Source organism: Sminthopsis crassicaudata, chromosome 3 (genome assembly GCF_048593235.1).
Source record: "Sminthopsis crassicaudata isolate SCR6 chromosome 3, ASM4859323v1, whole genome shotgun sequence".
NCBI lineage: Eukaryota > Metazoa > Chordata > Mammalia > Dasyuromorphia > Dasyuridae > Sminthopsis > Sminthopsis crassicaudata.
In genome coordinates, this window is record NC_133619.1 from 536,512,855 (window position 1) to 536,527,053 (window position 14,199).

Consider the following 14,199-nt stretch of genomic DNA (forward strand, 5'->3'; position numbering starts at 1 on the left):
AAAGAATTTAGACTTGGGAGAGAACTTAAAGGTCATCTAGTCTAACTTCTAATTTAGATGAAAAGACTAAAAGAAACCAGAGAGTTTATCTGATTTGTTCAAATCCATTTCTTTGTCCTTATGATCTACACTTAATTAAATGAGAAGCTATTGATTTTTTTTTTAATGTAAAAATAACAAACTCATAGTAGTAGATTTGGAAGATTGTACTGGAAGTATTGTGGAGGAAAGACTGAAAAAAAAAGATAAAAAACAGGAAGATCATTTAGGAATCCTTTATAATAATGTAGGCAAGGATTTATTTGAAATATGTCAAGCACTATTTTGAACAAGGTACTAGATAAATGAAGACCAAAAAATTAAAATAGTCCCTATCCTAAAAGATTTTGTATCCTATTGGAAGTACCAGAATTAGATAAACTGCAGTTGAGGAGAAATTCAGGATATAATATATATTTCATAGCTGAAAATTTCAAGACTTTACTACTAATTGAATATAGGCAATGTGGGAGAGAGATTATAAAATTATTAGTTTGTAAACCATATTTAGGACTTTCATGAGAAATGAGAAAGAAGAAGGGGCATAAGAGGAAAAATAAGGGGGAATCTTAAATACTAGGTGAGAGGAATGCTTAAAAAACTATATTCAATGGTTAAAGAATGAGGGAATAGTTTTGCAGATGATATAATAATTTATTTTTAAAATCCTAAGCAGCTGACTAAAAATTTATTGAAACCATAACTTTAGCAAAGTAATAGTTTGATAAACCAAAAAACTCTAGCTTGGGAAAGAATATTTCTGGACAAAAAGTGCTAGGAAAACTGAACAGCAAATCTGGCAGGAATTAAGTGCAGACCAACACTTAAAATAATATATTCAAGATAAGCTCCAAATAGATATGTGACCTAGACATAAAAGATCACATCATAAACAAATTAGAGGAACAATGAAGAAATTATCTTTCAGATCGATGGGTAGAGAAAGAAGTCAAAATCAAATAAGGGATTAAGTGGATCACAAAAAATAATATTGGATGCTTTTGATTTTTTGAATTTTTTTTCACAAATAAATACAATTCAGCTAAACTTAAGAAAAAAGTAGATAAGTGGGAGGGGGTAAATGTAACAACTTTTTCTTATAAAAGCTTCATTTTCATATTTGTGAAAGAGCCATTCCCCAACTTATAAAAGAAAAAAAGGATACATAGAGTTCTTAAAGGAAGAAATAAAGGCTATTAATAACCATATGAAAATAAAACTCCAAATTATTAGAGAAATGTAAAATTAAAGCTACTATGAGATTTTACCTCACACTCATCAGATTAGCAACAGTAACACAAATGAAAATGATAAATGTAGAAAGTGTCAAAATATTTTGGAGATATCCTGTTTTCCAGAGGTAAGGCCCAGCAAGCAGTCTGTGTCCTGAATTTGGCATAACAATTATACTTTGTACTCAGGATGGTATCACCTTCTAACAAAGTGTATTGTTTGGACCAGTTCCAGGTGTTTACTGAGGGATTTAGCTCCCTCTATTTCCCAGGGAAATCACTGTTCCTTGTTTTTTTTGACAGGCACTGCACTCCTGATCCCATCACAGAACTTTGGTCTATGGCCCGAAGGATAGTCACAACTCTCAAGATTTGAGACAATATCATTCCCACAGTGTCTGTGGGATGAGTAATTGTGTCATCATAATTCAGCCCACTCGTGGTACACAAGACCTGCCTTTACTCCAACAAACTAAGTCCTTCTTCTCAGGAAGAAAGGCTTCTATTTACAAATACCATTTTTCTCACTCTGAAATTAAACTTCTGTTTGTATCCTGACTTTCCTGCCTCCAGCCTGCTTTGTGTAGCTCCAGATACTCACTGGGTAGCAGCTTGTTCCAGCCTGGTTGACAAAAGGATAAAACTGTGAATTGATCTTCTTGTGCACACCCTCTGACACAGTAATGCTCCCCTCAAAGCCTATATTCTAAAAAGAACAAGAGGGAAAGGATTTGATTATACAAAAATATTTTTGACAGATCTTTTTATAGTTGCAAATAACTGGAGACTAAGGTGTTACACATCAACTGAGGAATGGTTGAACAAAATATCATACATGAATGTAACAGAATAATATTGTACTGTAAGAAATGATGAAAAGGATAGTTTCAGAAAAACCTGGGAAATCTTAATGAACTGATGCAGAAAGACTGGATTGAGTAGGACCAAAACAGTTTTCAAACTGAAAACAACATTGTAAAATTAAAAAAAAAAAATCTGACAAATTTAGGGTATTTGATCAATGAAATAAAAAAATCCTAAGTGCTGAAGTTGACACAAACAACCATTTCCTGAGAGGTCATAAACTTAAGATGCAGAAGGACAAACATTTTTGGACATTACCATTGTCAGAATTACTTTTGTTTGAAATACATAATTGTTACAAGAGTTCTTTCTTTTTAAATTGAGAGTGGAGTGGATAGGAGAAAGAGAAAACAAATGCTTGTTAATTTTAATTTAGAAAAAAAATTAGTTAAATAAAGAATGAGGGAATAGAAAAGAAGTCATCAGGAGAAGAGGTTGTGAATATATTTGGACTTACATGGGCAAAACTGTAAAAGAAAGTTTCCCCCAAGGAAGGAATAGATTTCATTCTCTCTCAAACATTCCAAGAACAAAAGCTATCTGTAAAAGCCACTTTCTAAATGTCAATGATCTGTTTTTCCTGGAAAGACCCTAACACCACTTATAACATGTTTTCAACCTGTTGTAATAAGAATTCTGACTAAAATTTGGCACAAATGAGGAAATGGCCTCATGCCAAACATACATTCTTATATCTTTCAGCTGCCTCAGGCCATTTGCTGCTTAAAACCTCTATGGCTGAGCTGACTTTGAATTTTTACTCATGAAAATATCCCTGAGACTGATTTATAACAGCTGAGGTATAATTATCTGTGAACAACAAAAAAGGCCCAGTCTTCTCTTCTCTGCCCCGTTTCATTCAATATGTGTGTGAAATTACTGTGGATTCTAAATGACATGCAGTATTACAAGGCTCTAGTCCTCCATTTTTTTTAACCTCTAACCTCAAATAAAAACATGAGACAGGCTTCTACCAGAACATTGTCTAGAAACTGATTCACTTTCAAATCATGTCAAAGAGTCATGACATCAAGCAAGTCACTTCTCTGGAACTCTTATCTCCTCGTCTATCAAACAATATGAAAAAATCTTCCAAAATCTCCATCACTGGTGGATTAATGCAAGGGTCAAACCATTCTGTAAAGCAATTTGGAATGGCACAAAAGTCACTAAATATTATATGTCCTTTGACCCAGCTGTGCTACTTCTAGACCTACACTCCAAAGCCATCAAAGAATGAGGAAATTCAGTCCTATATGAATAAAAATATTTATATAAGCTTTTTTGTGGTAGAAAAAAAGGGAAAATAAGGGTTTGTTCATAAATTAGAAATGACTAGAAACAAATTAGTATAGACATGTTACAGAAGACTATTGTTCTATAAGAAATGAGGGGGGGAAATGCTTTGAAAGAGATCTAGAAAGACATATGAACGTGCAGAATGAAATGAGCCAAAGCAAAATAATTTATATTATTCAGAAATATTTTTAAATTAATAATTTTGAAAGACTTAACAATTGATCAACTAAATAATCAACCATAATTTCAGAAGACTTGTAGAAAAGAAAACTATCCATCTCCTGAAAGAGAAATATGTAGAATAAGAAATTCATTTTTAGATGTGACCATTGTAGGAATGTTTTGCTTAACATGCTTATGTAATAAGGGGTCTTTTCTTTCTTTTTCCTTAATTTCTTTCTTTTCTTTTCTTCCTTCCTAATCAATGTGTAGGATAAGATGGAAAGATGTCATTTTTACCTCTATTTATGATCCATGCTATAACATATAGGATAACTTTTTCTTGAAAATACTCAAAAAGGGGAAAAGCAACTACCTAGAAATCTACTTTTGAATAGCTTTGTTAGCAAATTTTTCTCAAAACTAAGTTTAAATGTACCTCTACCCATCTCCTAGTTTTGTTAACTAGAGCCAAAAAGAGTAAATCTAATTTCTCTTCTGTAAGAGTCTTTCAGATCTATTTTGTTGTTAATTAGTCACGTAACCATGTCTGCCTCTTCTGTACCCCATTTGGGGCTTTCTTGGCAAAGATACTAGAGTGGTTTGCCATTTCCTTCTCCTGCTCATTTTACAGATGAAGAAACTGAGATCTAAGATCTAAACTATACTTCTAAGTCTTCTCTTGTGCACACTTCTGGTTCTAGTTCCCGTGTGAACATGTACTTGGGCAAACTCTGAGCAGAAAACTGAACATTTCCACAAATGAATTCATTATTTTCCCATCAAACCACTTTCCTCCTAATAATTTACCTAATATTTTTCAAAGGTACCACATCCACTGAGTCAAGCCAACAAGCATTTATTTATTTATTAAGTGCTTACAATGTACCAGGAACTGCACTATGTGCTGGGAATACAAAAACAAGAAGAAAGAAACACAGTCCCAGCCCTGAAGGAGCTTACATTTTAATGGGGAAAGGAGAGCAAAAAAATGGCAGTTGAAAAAGGTAGGAAAGAACAAAAATGGAGGGAGTGCTTTTCCTGAGAAATGGCAAAGAATAACTATTTAGGAGTGCAGCCTGGGGAGGAATACAGAAGTGGCTGGTCTGGAGGCCTGGAAGGAACTATCCAATCAGAGGAAGGAGCCTCAATAGTGGAGGATACTTCCAAAGTGAGAAATACACTTTTGAAGTGTATTTAAACACTGTTATCCTTCTATCAGTAAATTTCAGTGAAAAATTTCCATCACCTTAAGGATAAAAGTCCTCCTAACCTAGCTCCCTCTTACCTTTCCGGTCTTCTTATACCTTATTCCCCTCCTGGTGAGGTACTCTGTGATGCAATGACCCTGCCCTTCCTCCCACAAGATATTCCATCTCCCAATCCACATCAGAAGGGAAACCTGTTTGGGAAAACCAGCCAGAGCTTGTCTTCTTCTGACATAGCCTTCTAGCCCCCAGGGTCATCTGCACAATTAAGTATCTGAGGATTTTAGCGAGAGTAATTTATTAATTACCAGGGTTTTAAGAAAGGCAGAATGACATATAATGTATAGATAATAATCTTGGAGTCCAAAAGAAGACTAGGACTCACGAGGTGAAGTTTTTGATACATCCTACCTACCTATATGTCTCTGAATAAATTTTTTAATCTCTCAGTGCCCTATTCTAATCTGGAGAAAAGGTGGTAATTTTCATTGCTAGAGAAAGCTCCTCTGGGTGAGCTCCCTGCATTGATGAAATCATAGGTCACATCAAAAACATCATCACAAACAGATTTTAAGACAAGGACTGCACAGTGAACAGCAAAAAAATATGTTTCTTGCTTGAGGAAGTTCAGGAAAATTCTGTCTGAGAATGACATTGGACCTGATTGAATTTCCACATCAAGCTACCTTCATAAAAGTCTAGCAGTTATTTTCCTATGTCCCCCATAGAATATTGTTGTATTTCTCATCTCTGACATGGTAACAAAACTGTATTCCAGCTAACTAATTTACAAATTCAAGGGGCTTAATAATTATAAAGGCACTGGCTCCTCTCCTCCCCCACCTCCTACCCCAGCTGCAGATGTATGCATTTTTTCCTTGCCAACCCAAAATTGGAACTGGAGCTGGGATCTTGTCCAGCTTTGATTAGTAGTCACCATAGATCATCTTAACTTTTGCATATGGAAATAAAATGTAGATTTTGGTGGGAGGAAATGTGTAAGGCAAATGAATTGTCTAGACAGGGCAACACATTGGGAGAACACTTAGAGTCAGAAGACCTGACTTTCCTTGTGCAAAGGGGGACAAGTCTCTTAACCTTGTGAGCCTGTTTATTCATCTGTAAAATGGGTATAATAATAATGCATGTGCTTCCTGCTTCCCAAGCTTTTGAGGTACATTCAAATAAAATATGCGACAGGTTTTTTTGAACATGATACAAATCAATTGGGATTAGTAAGTAATCTCAAGTAGTAAGTTTCCTATATCTAGCCTTCAACTTCTTAAACTGTGGTTCAAAATCCCACGAGTCTCATAACTGAATGTGGGGGTGCAAAATTATGATTTATAAGTTATTGTTTGATTTGTATACCTAGTTCGCATACCTTATATACCCAGTGATATAAACATTGCTTCAGTGAAAGGGGTCAGGAGTGGGAAAAGCTTAAAAACCCCTGTTCTAGCCTAACAGAACCAGTCTGGGCCAGCTTAGATGATCCCGCAGAAAGAGGAAGAAAGGAACAGGAAGCGGCTGAGATTAGGTTCTGCTTTAGAACATCCAGTCTCCTTTGTTTTGTTGCTTATTTCCCCTACCCCAAAGTAGACCACCACAGCATGTACATTGGATAATACTACATACAATATACGGTTTGCTCCTTAATCAAAGGTAAAAGGAAGACGTCTGTTTTTCTTGGAGGTCAAGAGAATTCCAAAGGGCTAAAGTAAGTTAAGGTCATTCCCCACCTCCCCTGGGGGTCATCATGCAAACCAATGAAAATGAATGTCTTTAAATGAAAACTCTAGTCAAAGTTCTTTCTGTAGTAAATGAAGCGCTATGTGCCACCTGGACTAAAAAACCAAGACCCTCCCGCACCGGCCCCTCGGAATAGGGGTGGGCAACTGCACCAACTCTTTTTTTTTTTTTTTTTTCCCGGCCATTCTAGCAACTTTTGTCTTCTCCTTTTCCGCTGCAGTCTACGCAAACACACCTCAAAGTCAGCCCTAGTGAAAACTACTTTTCAAAGACTTCCTCTTTCTCGGAGCGCTCCGAACCGACCGACAAGATCCACAAACAACAAACTTAGATCGATTTTATCAAAACTAGAAAATTTTCCATTTGCGAAAAGGAAGGAAAATGTTCACATGCACGCACAAGTTTGCGAGACGGGATGGCTCTGCGCTCCGCGCTCCCGCTCCCCGCTCCGCGCTCCCCGGCCCTGGCTCTAAGCTTGCCTCCGCCGGGAAGCGGAGGAGCCTGCCTTCACCACGCCCAGTATTGCGCGCTGGGCCCCCGCAGCGCTGCGCTCCGCCCCGCCTCGCGTCCATCTCGCCCTCCCCGGCTCTCCCTCCCGCCCTCCCTCCGCAGGTTCTCGGGCTGCTCCAGTTGCCCGCCCTCTTCCCTGCTCGGGGGCTCCCGAACCCTATTTGGTCATCCGGAGAGAGCGCGGAGCGAGCGAGCGAGCCCGGCAGCCTGCGCGGAGCCAGCGCTGCGCGCAGGAGGAACGGAAAGGACCACGTTGCGGGCTCCGCTCAGCGCTCGGGGAGCGAGGACTGGCGTTGGCCGCAGCCCCCGCGCAGAGCTCGCGCCACTCTGTCCCACCGAGTAGCCGGTGGCCTGTCTCCTTCGGAACAATGAGACTCTCCGCCGTAGCGACTTCTGCTCCCTTACTCGTGGCTGCGCTGCAGGTGCTGTTCCTCTTGGGAGCTGCGCAGATCCCAGAACCCAGTAAGTAGAGCAGACCCTAAAATGGGGAGCACTGGGAACACCTGGACAGCTAAAGCCCTCCCGGAGGCTAAAGTTGAGACCCAGTTGTTCGAGCAAGTTGAGCATCTGGCAGTGTTCCTGGGTGCTGAGGGTGCCGGTTCCTGAACTCAGAGAGCAAAACTAGGAGTCGGGGGAGTGTTGTGGGAGAGGATGGAAACGGGGGTTCCGAAAGAGCCAGTTGGACCTTCAGCGTTAGCCAGTTGTGGGGGAATTGTACCGAACTCGGCTACATGGCTCATCCTGCCAATGAGGTGGCGGTGTGGATTCTCACCGACTAGATTCGAGGTTTGGGGAGCAGATGTAGGTGATCAAAGTTAGGACTTCACTTGAGAAGGAAAAGAAACCTTTGTAGCATTTGATCCTGGTTAGTGTTTGGGGAGGATTTGTCTGAGGCTCACATTGGGGAAACGAGATGATGAAATCGTTTGGAAAAGCTAAACGTGTGGCTTGCCCAGTTTTATGATGTGCGAGGAGGGATTAGGCTCTCCATCGCTACACTTTTTATTTTTCTTAGTAAGTAATAACGAGCCGAGTCATTTACAGTTTTAAGGAATCATAAGGCTAAGTATTAAGAAAAATAAGTCAGCTTAAAAGTGAGATTGTGGGAGTCTCCAGTTCAATAATATGCCCAGACACCTTTTCATCAGCTTAGTTAAGTAAAGTAAGTTGCTTCCTGCTCCTATGTGCAACAGACATCTTGTCTTAGGGGGCATTTGCTGTTGTGAATTCTTTCTGTCCTGTGACAACATTGAGATAATGAAAAATATCTCTGGATCTAGCGGAAATTAAAACCCAATTCATTTTCATATTTCTCCACTGTTTGTGGTGGTGTTTTTAATGTTTCTTTGCTATTTTTACCTATTTCCTTCTTGGTGTTTTGGGGGTATTACGGTCCAGTCCTTCCTGCAAATTCTGTCTACTCTTTGCCAACTGGTATGGGACTTCTGGTTACGGGGGAATGAGTCATCTAAGCCAGATGCAGTGCTCTGATCAGCCAACCAACAAAAACTACTTTAAAATAGTGAACTCAGGTATTTCTTTGTCATAAATGCTAGTCCTAGCCATTCTTCCAAAAAAGAATTGTTTATATTTTATGTTCGTTCTACCTAGCCAAAGTTAAGTGGAGAGAGAATCTGCAAAATTGCCAAGTTAGTTTAGGCAAAACACCTGCCTTTGCTCAAATTATCTCAGTGAATCAGACAAAATGGACATTTTGTCTGAATTTGGCAGATAACTGTAAGTTGGTAGACCTGGATTATTTAAAGTAGGGATGGGTTTTATTGTCAACCCTGGCTGGGCCCTTCATACTTTTCTTTAACTCATCAAGCACTTAATCATAAAAGAAAATTGCTACATATGTTGTGTAACACTACCCAGAATCAAGATTTCTGAATACCCAAGATCTGTCTTAATTACATAAATAAATTCTTATGCCATTTCTGCAGTTATGCTCTTACTCTTCCAAGTGAGGGCTTCTTCTCTCCATTCAAGCATATACTTTTTGTTCTTTCTGAATACTGGCATTCATGTTCCACCAAGAAATCAACATAAGCTTCCAAACAGCACTATTAAGATCCTGTTTCCAAAAGCACAACCTTGGTAGTCAACCTTAGTCAAATTGAGACCTGGGAAAGATCTTAACCTAAAAAGGCTAAAGTCTCCTACTATATACAGGGCCATCTCCAGTCATTCTGATCTATATCTTACCATGAATCCAGTTGGCTATGGAAGAGAAAGTGACTTTACACACCCTTCCCTCACCTAAATCCAATTCACTTTCATTTTATTGGGTTATCCTCTTGATATCATGGTCCTTTTTGAGAAAGAAGGGAGGACAAACAAAAACAATCATAGTAAATCACATTGAGAGCTCTGGTCAGACCTGAATATCTCAATCCAGGTAAGAATTGTAAAGTGGTATAATACAGAATATTCATCTCTCATATCCTTGTTTATTGATTTTTTTAAATTCTACTATAATTATGTAACTTAGCAGTTTTATATAATATTTGTAGACTCATTCTAGAAGGCTAAAATGGTTTGGCCAATTTAAAAAATACAACAGAACCCACATATCCAGAGAAATGCTGGAGATATATATATATATATCTATATCTACAGATATAGATATATATAATTGTTATAGTTATTTGGATAGTCTTTTAAGACTTTTACATAAATTTGTTCTAATTGATATACACACATCTACCTCTGGCATTCAAGATCTTTCCTCTCAGATCTACATTTCTAGTCTTGTTTTATAATGTTACTTTTTATACATATGTTTCAGCTTAGTTGAGCTTTATTTCTGATCTTATCCAGCTTATATCTGCTTCTCTACATTTGTCTATACTACAAACTCTCCAATGTCTGACATGGCCTTCTTTCATATCTGTGACTGCAAAAATCCTTCCTTTCCTTCCAGATTCAGTTGCTACTGTTTTCTTTCTTCCTTCAGGTTAATTTACTTTCTTCTTCTCTCCCTCCCTTCCTTTCACATTTTTATTTTGCTGTCTATCATTCCTTTATAGTTGTATCTGTATCAGTGGATTTATTTTAACCTGTAAACTTAGAGGACAGTGAATAGGTTTGTGGAGATTCCCCTATGCATAGCTGTTAGACCCAAAGCTTAGGAGTCCATAAATATTTTACAGGTGGAAAGAACCTTAGAAATCATCTGATCCAATCCTGTCATTCTCCAGTTAAGGAATGTGAGATCCAATCCTAGTATGTGATAATGAGTTTGGGGACTTAGATGAGTTTTCACAAAAATGCCAGACAAGCTAATTTTTCAGATAATGGGCCTGTATCATTTCACATTTTAACTCATATAAGCCCCTAGGACTTGGGGAAACAGGGCAAGATAAGATGGATGGAAAGCAAAGAAATTTCAGGAGGCTCAGTCCTTGAAGCCTTCAGGTCTCTGAAGAACCAACTGTAAGTCACATCATGCTATGGTCCGGTCTAGCTCCTCTAAAGGGCTCAGAATAAGTCCTTGTCAGGATAAGCAAAAGTCCTTGTCCCACGTTGTGGATGCCAATTTGTAACGTGCTGTTGTCTCCAGAAGCTGCCGATCGCTCTCTGGGAGGAGATCTGCTGTGTCAACTCAAATCTCTCGGACAGATTCTTCTTCCTGTAGAGAACCGTTGTCTCCAGACAGTTGCCATTAACTCTCGTCCAAAGAAGTGACTTCCCTTCCTGCAGAGAGCTGCCTCAAGCCTGGTCTAAAGCAGAGACTGACTATCTCAGGAGTGGTGCCCTCTTTATCCTCCCAGATAATGGGCGTGGGATAATGCAAGGGCTTCTGGGAAGAACCACTTCAACCAATGAGCTTGCTCCTCCCAAGTACGCAAGCTCTTCCCCAGGAAAGGCCGGAACTAGATAATTGTCAAGTACCCGACTTAGCACTTAGTAAGAACCTAATATCTCATTATCTCATTAGCACTTAGTCTTGGATAGTCTTCAACCTAACAACATCAGAAAGAGATGGTCATTTATGATGCTTCTGAAAGACTGCTTCTTGAATTTGGTGCATGGAGATTTCACCAACCTCTCCCCCTCTCTTCCAAGTAAATGTGTAGGACACTTGAGTCCTTTACTTCCTCCCTACAGGACAGCTTGGCAAGAGTAGCAGAAAGTCATGGGTTTATGGGTGTTGCAGTTTCTTGATCTGATTGGTTTTTCCAGTGTAACCAACAGAAGATGGTAGAACTTGACCCTTGATATTGCAGTCATGCAAGTTTGAGACTGGTTACAAAAGTTTCATGCTTTCCCTTCTGCTGAGGACACAGGCATTTAATATTGGGGAAAGAGACACTTGTGGAGGTGGCCACCTTCTGCTAGTCTTCTTTCCTTTCTTCCTCCACAATGTAGGAGCTCAGTTTTCTTGAAGTAAAAAGCTTCCCTCCCTGCTAAGAGGCAGTTGGAAATGGATGGTGCAAGTGGATTGAGAGATTTTATAGTGGTAATGGCAGGGAATATCATAAGGAGTAAACCGTGAAGGTAAAAGAATTTTGGAATTCTGCATAGAACTTGGGAATCTGTGCTGAGCAGATTTGTGGTTGATCACATCCTATTGTTTGACTTCATGCAGAGACTATCTTTAGCTGATGAGTAGGATTGAATAGGTCCTTTGTGAACCTCATCTGCAAATGGATGGTCTCTTTCTAGGGGTAGCAGCAATGGGACGAGTGGCAAGTAATCATAATTTTGTTGAATAATAAAAAGAACCCTGGATTTAAAATTAGGAGACTTGATTCTGAAAATGAGTTTTGGTACTGTGTGATCTTGAGCAGAACCCCTCTTTCTACACCTGATTGTCCTCATCCATACAGTGACATTGGGATAAAATAATCACTAAGATCCCTTCCTACTCTAATAATCAGTGGAGTGCCCAGAACACAGTAATAATATGTAATTATTACAGTGTAATAAATTAGTACAGTAATAAAACACTTAATAAATGTTTATTGATTCATTTTTAAGAATTTTTTTTAGAATTACCTAAGAGTTGGTTACATTCTTTTGAGGTCTCGGGAGATTTGGGGTTGGAGAACCTGGATGCAAAACCAAACTTGTTGAATGATCTTGGGTTTACCTCCCTGAGCCTTAATTTCACCTGAAAAATAAAGAGTACTGAATTAGATCACCTGCTCTAAATTTGTTGTTCTGCCAAATCTCTGTTCTTTGAGGGTAGAGTTAGTTTTTGGAAACATTCCATTCATAAAGCTCTGGTTTGATAAATAAGCTACATGATATTATTGTCTTTGATAAAATACATTGAATCAGGTAATTATGTATTAGGTTACAAGACCAGCATTTTCTCTTGTGGTCCATATGATATCTCTGAAGGCAGTTTCATAAGGAAAGTTCCATAAATGTTTGGGGGAATGGCTGCATCATCAGAATATGTATGTACCTTCCAAGGGTGATGTGCAGATAGGTAACACCTCTTTTTGGAAGTCAAATTTCATACATTTAATAAAACAAATAACCTTTAAATGCCTATTATGTGCAAGGAACTATGATAGGCCTCCTTCAGGATATGTTCCTTTTTTTTTCCAAACTGAAAGGGCTTACAAATTTAGTGAAATCAAGACCCAGACCTTACCTCATGAAATGATCACTCTTTGCACTTGAGATGATGGTATACTTAGAGAGTGAGTCCTTGAGAATCAACTAAAAAAAACTACTCCAAACAATTAACAACTTTAGCAAAGTTTCAGGCTGCAAAATCAATCCACATAAGACCTTACCTAATGAGGCAATTAGAGTGCCCAGGATCACACAGCTAGTGTCTGCCACCAGATTTGAAATCAGGTCCTTCTGAATCCAGGACTAATGCTCTCTCCACTGTGCCATCTAGTTGTCCCTAGCTTGGATAGCTAGCTTTATGATTTTAGGCAAATCAATTTCTCTGCCTTGATTTTCTCATCTTTAAAATGTGTGCTACCTATTTCACAGGGTTATTGCAAGGAAAGCATTTTGTAAAACTTACACCATATTAGTATTAAGTATAAAAATAATAACATCAGGAAACCTTTGAAATTTCTGCAATGAAATGCTAAGTATGAGAGCAGTTGTTCTTACAGTTATCTGAGAATTTGTAGGGAATATTTTTTTTAGTAAGTTACATCTTTCCCATCTTACCCATTCCCAGGTCTATTTGTGAATATAATTTGAGATTTGAGAGAGTCATTTTGTCATGCAAAAATCCATTTATTTTGATCAATGATCAGTTATAAATGTGTGGCCAGTAACTTTCGGGTTGTAGACTGTAACCTTTATAACATTCCTATCTAGTGAACAGATTACAATTCTATCTGTGAGAAATCATGATAGTTTGCATAATAATGTTCTTATCCCATGATTTTGCATTTTTGATGATTCTGTTTAAATTTGTTAGGGAACGGGATGGTCACTTTTTTCCTACACAATTTACATAAAGATTAAATAAAGATTCTATTACCAATAATTAAGTAGGTCACTCTCCCTCAGAAACTCTTCACTTTTTGGAGCTAACTTTCAAGCATGGTATCATTTTAAAAGAATGAAAAGAAGCACAATTTTGTAAAGAAAAATTAAAAGCCCATGCAGTCAGACCTTCCTCTTCTTTTCTTATGCCTGGGCTTTTCATCTGAATTTGAAGTCAAAGTATCTGTTTGTTTTGTACAACTTTAATAGAATAGGGAGAGGGGAGATAGGTAGAAAACTGGGTCACAAAGTTATTCTATCAGGATGTTTCATCCTGTACTAACAGGCAGTCATGGGGTTTGAGTGCCATGATTCACTCTATTCCAAATTGATGGGAGTAAGTGCATTTCTGTGAAGATACTAGATTGTCTAATCTAAAACTTCCTCTGTCATTCAGCAAACATTTAGTACCTATGATGTAGCATGGTGTAAGGGATAGGACTCTGGACTTGGGATCAGAAAGACTTGTGTTGCAATTCCATTTTCCTTAACCTCTCAGTGCCTCATTTTCATCTTCTGTAAAAGGAAGGGTTTGGATTTAGTGACATCCATTATTCCTTCCAGTTCTAAATCTCCATAATCTGTCATCTCTTGATTGTCCTATTTACTCAGTCCTCATCCTTTTTTTAATCTATGTCTTTTGACACTGTTGACTACTCTTT

General features: G+C 38.3%; 1 protein-coding gene across 1 annotated transcript in view; it reads left to right on the top strand.

Moving 5' to 3' along the window:
- Positions 1–6,624: 6,624 nt before the first annotated feature.
- TMEM123 (transmembrane protein 123) overlaps positions 6,625–14,199 on the top strand; it is a 73,982-nt gene continuing 66,407 nt past the window's right edge. Inside the window, exons 1-2 of the mRNA XM_074302316.1 lie at positions 6,625–6,691; positions 7,028–7,525. Coding sequence (XP_074158417.1) covers positions 6,625–6,691; positions 7,028–7,525 — 565 coding nt within the window. The remainder of the gene's footprint in view (positions 6,692–7,027; positions 7,526–14,199) is intronic.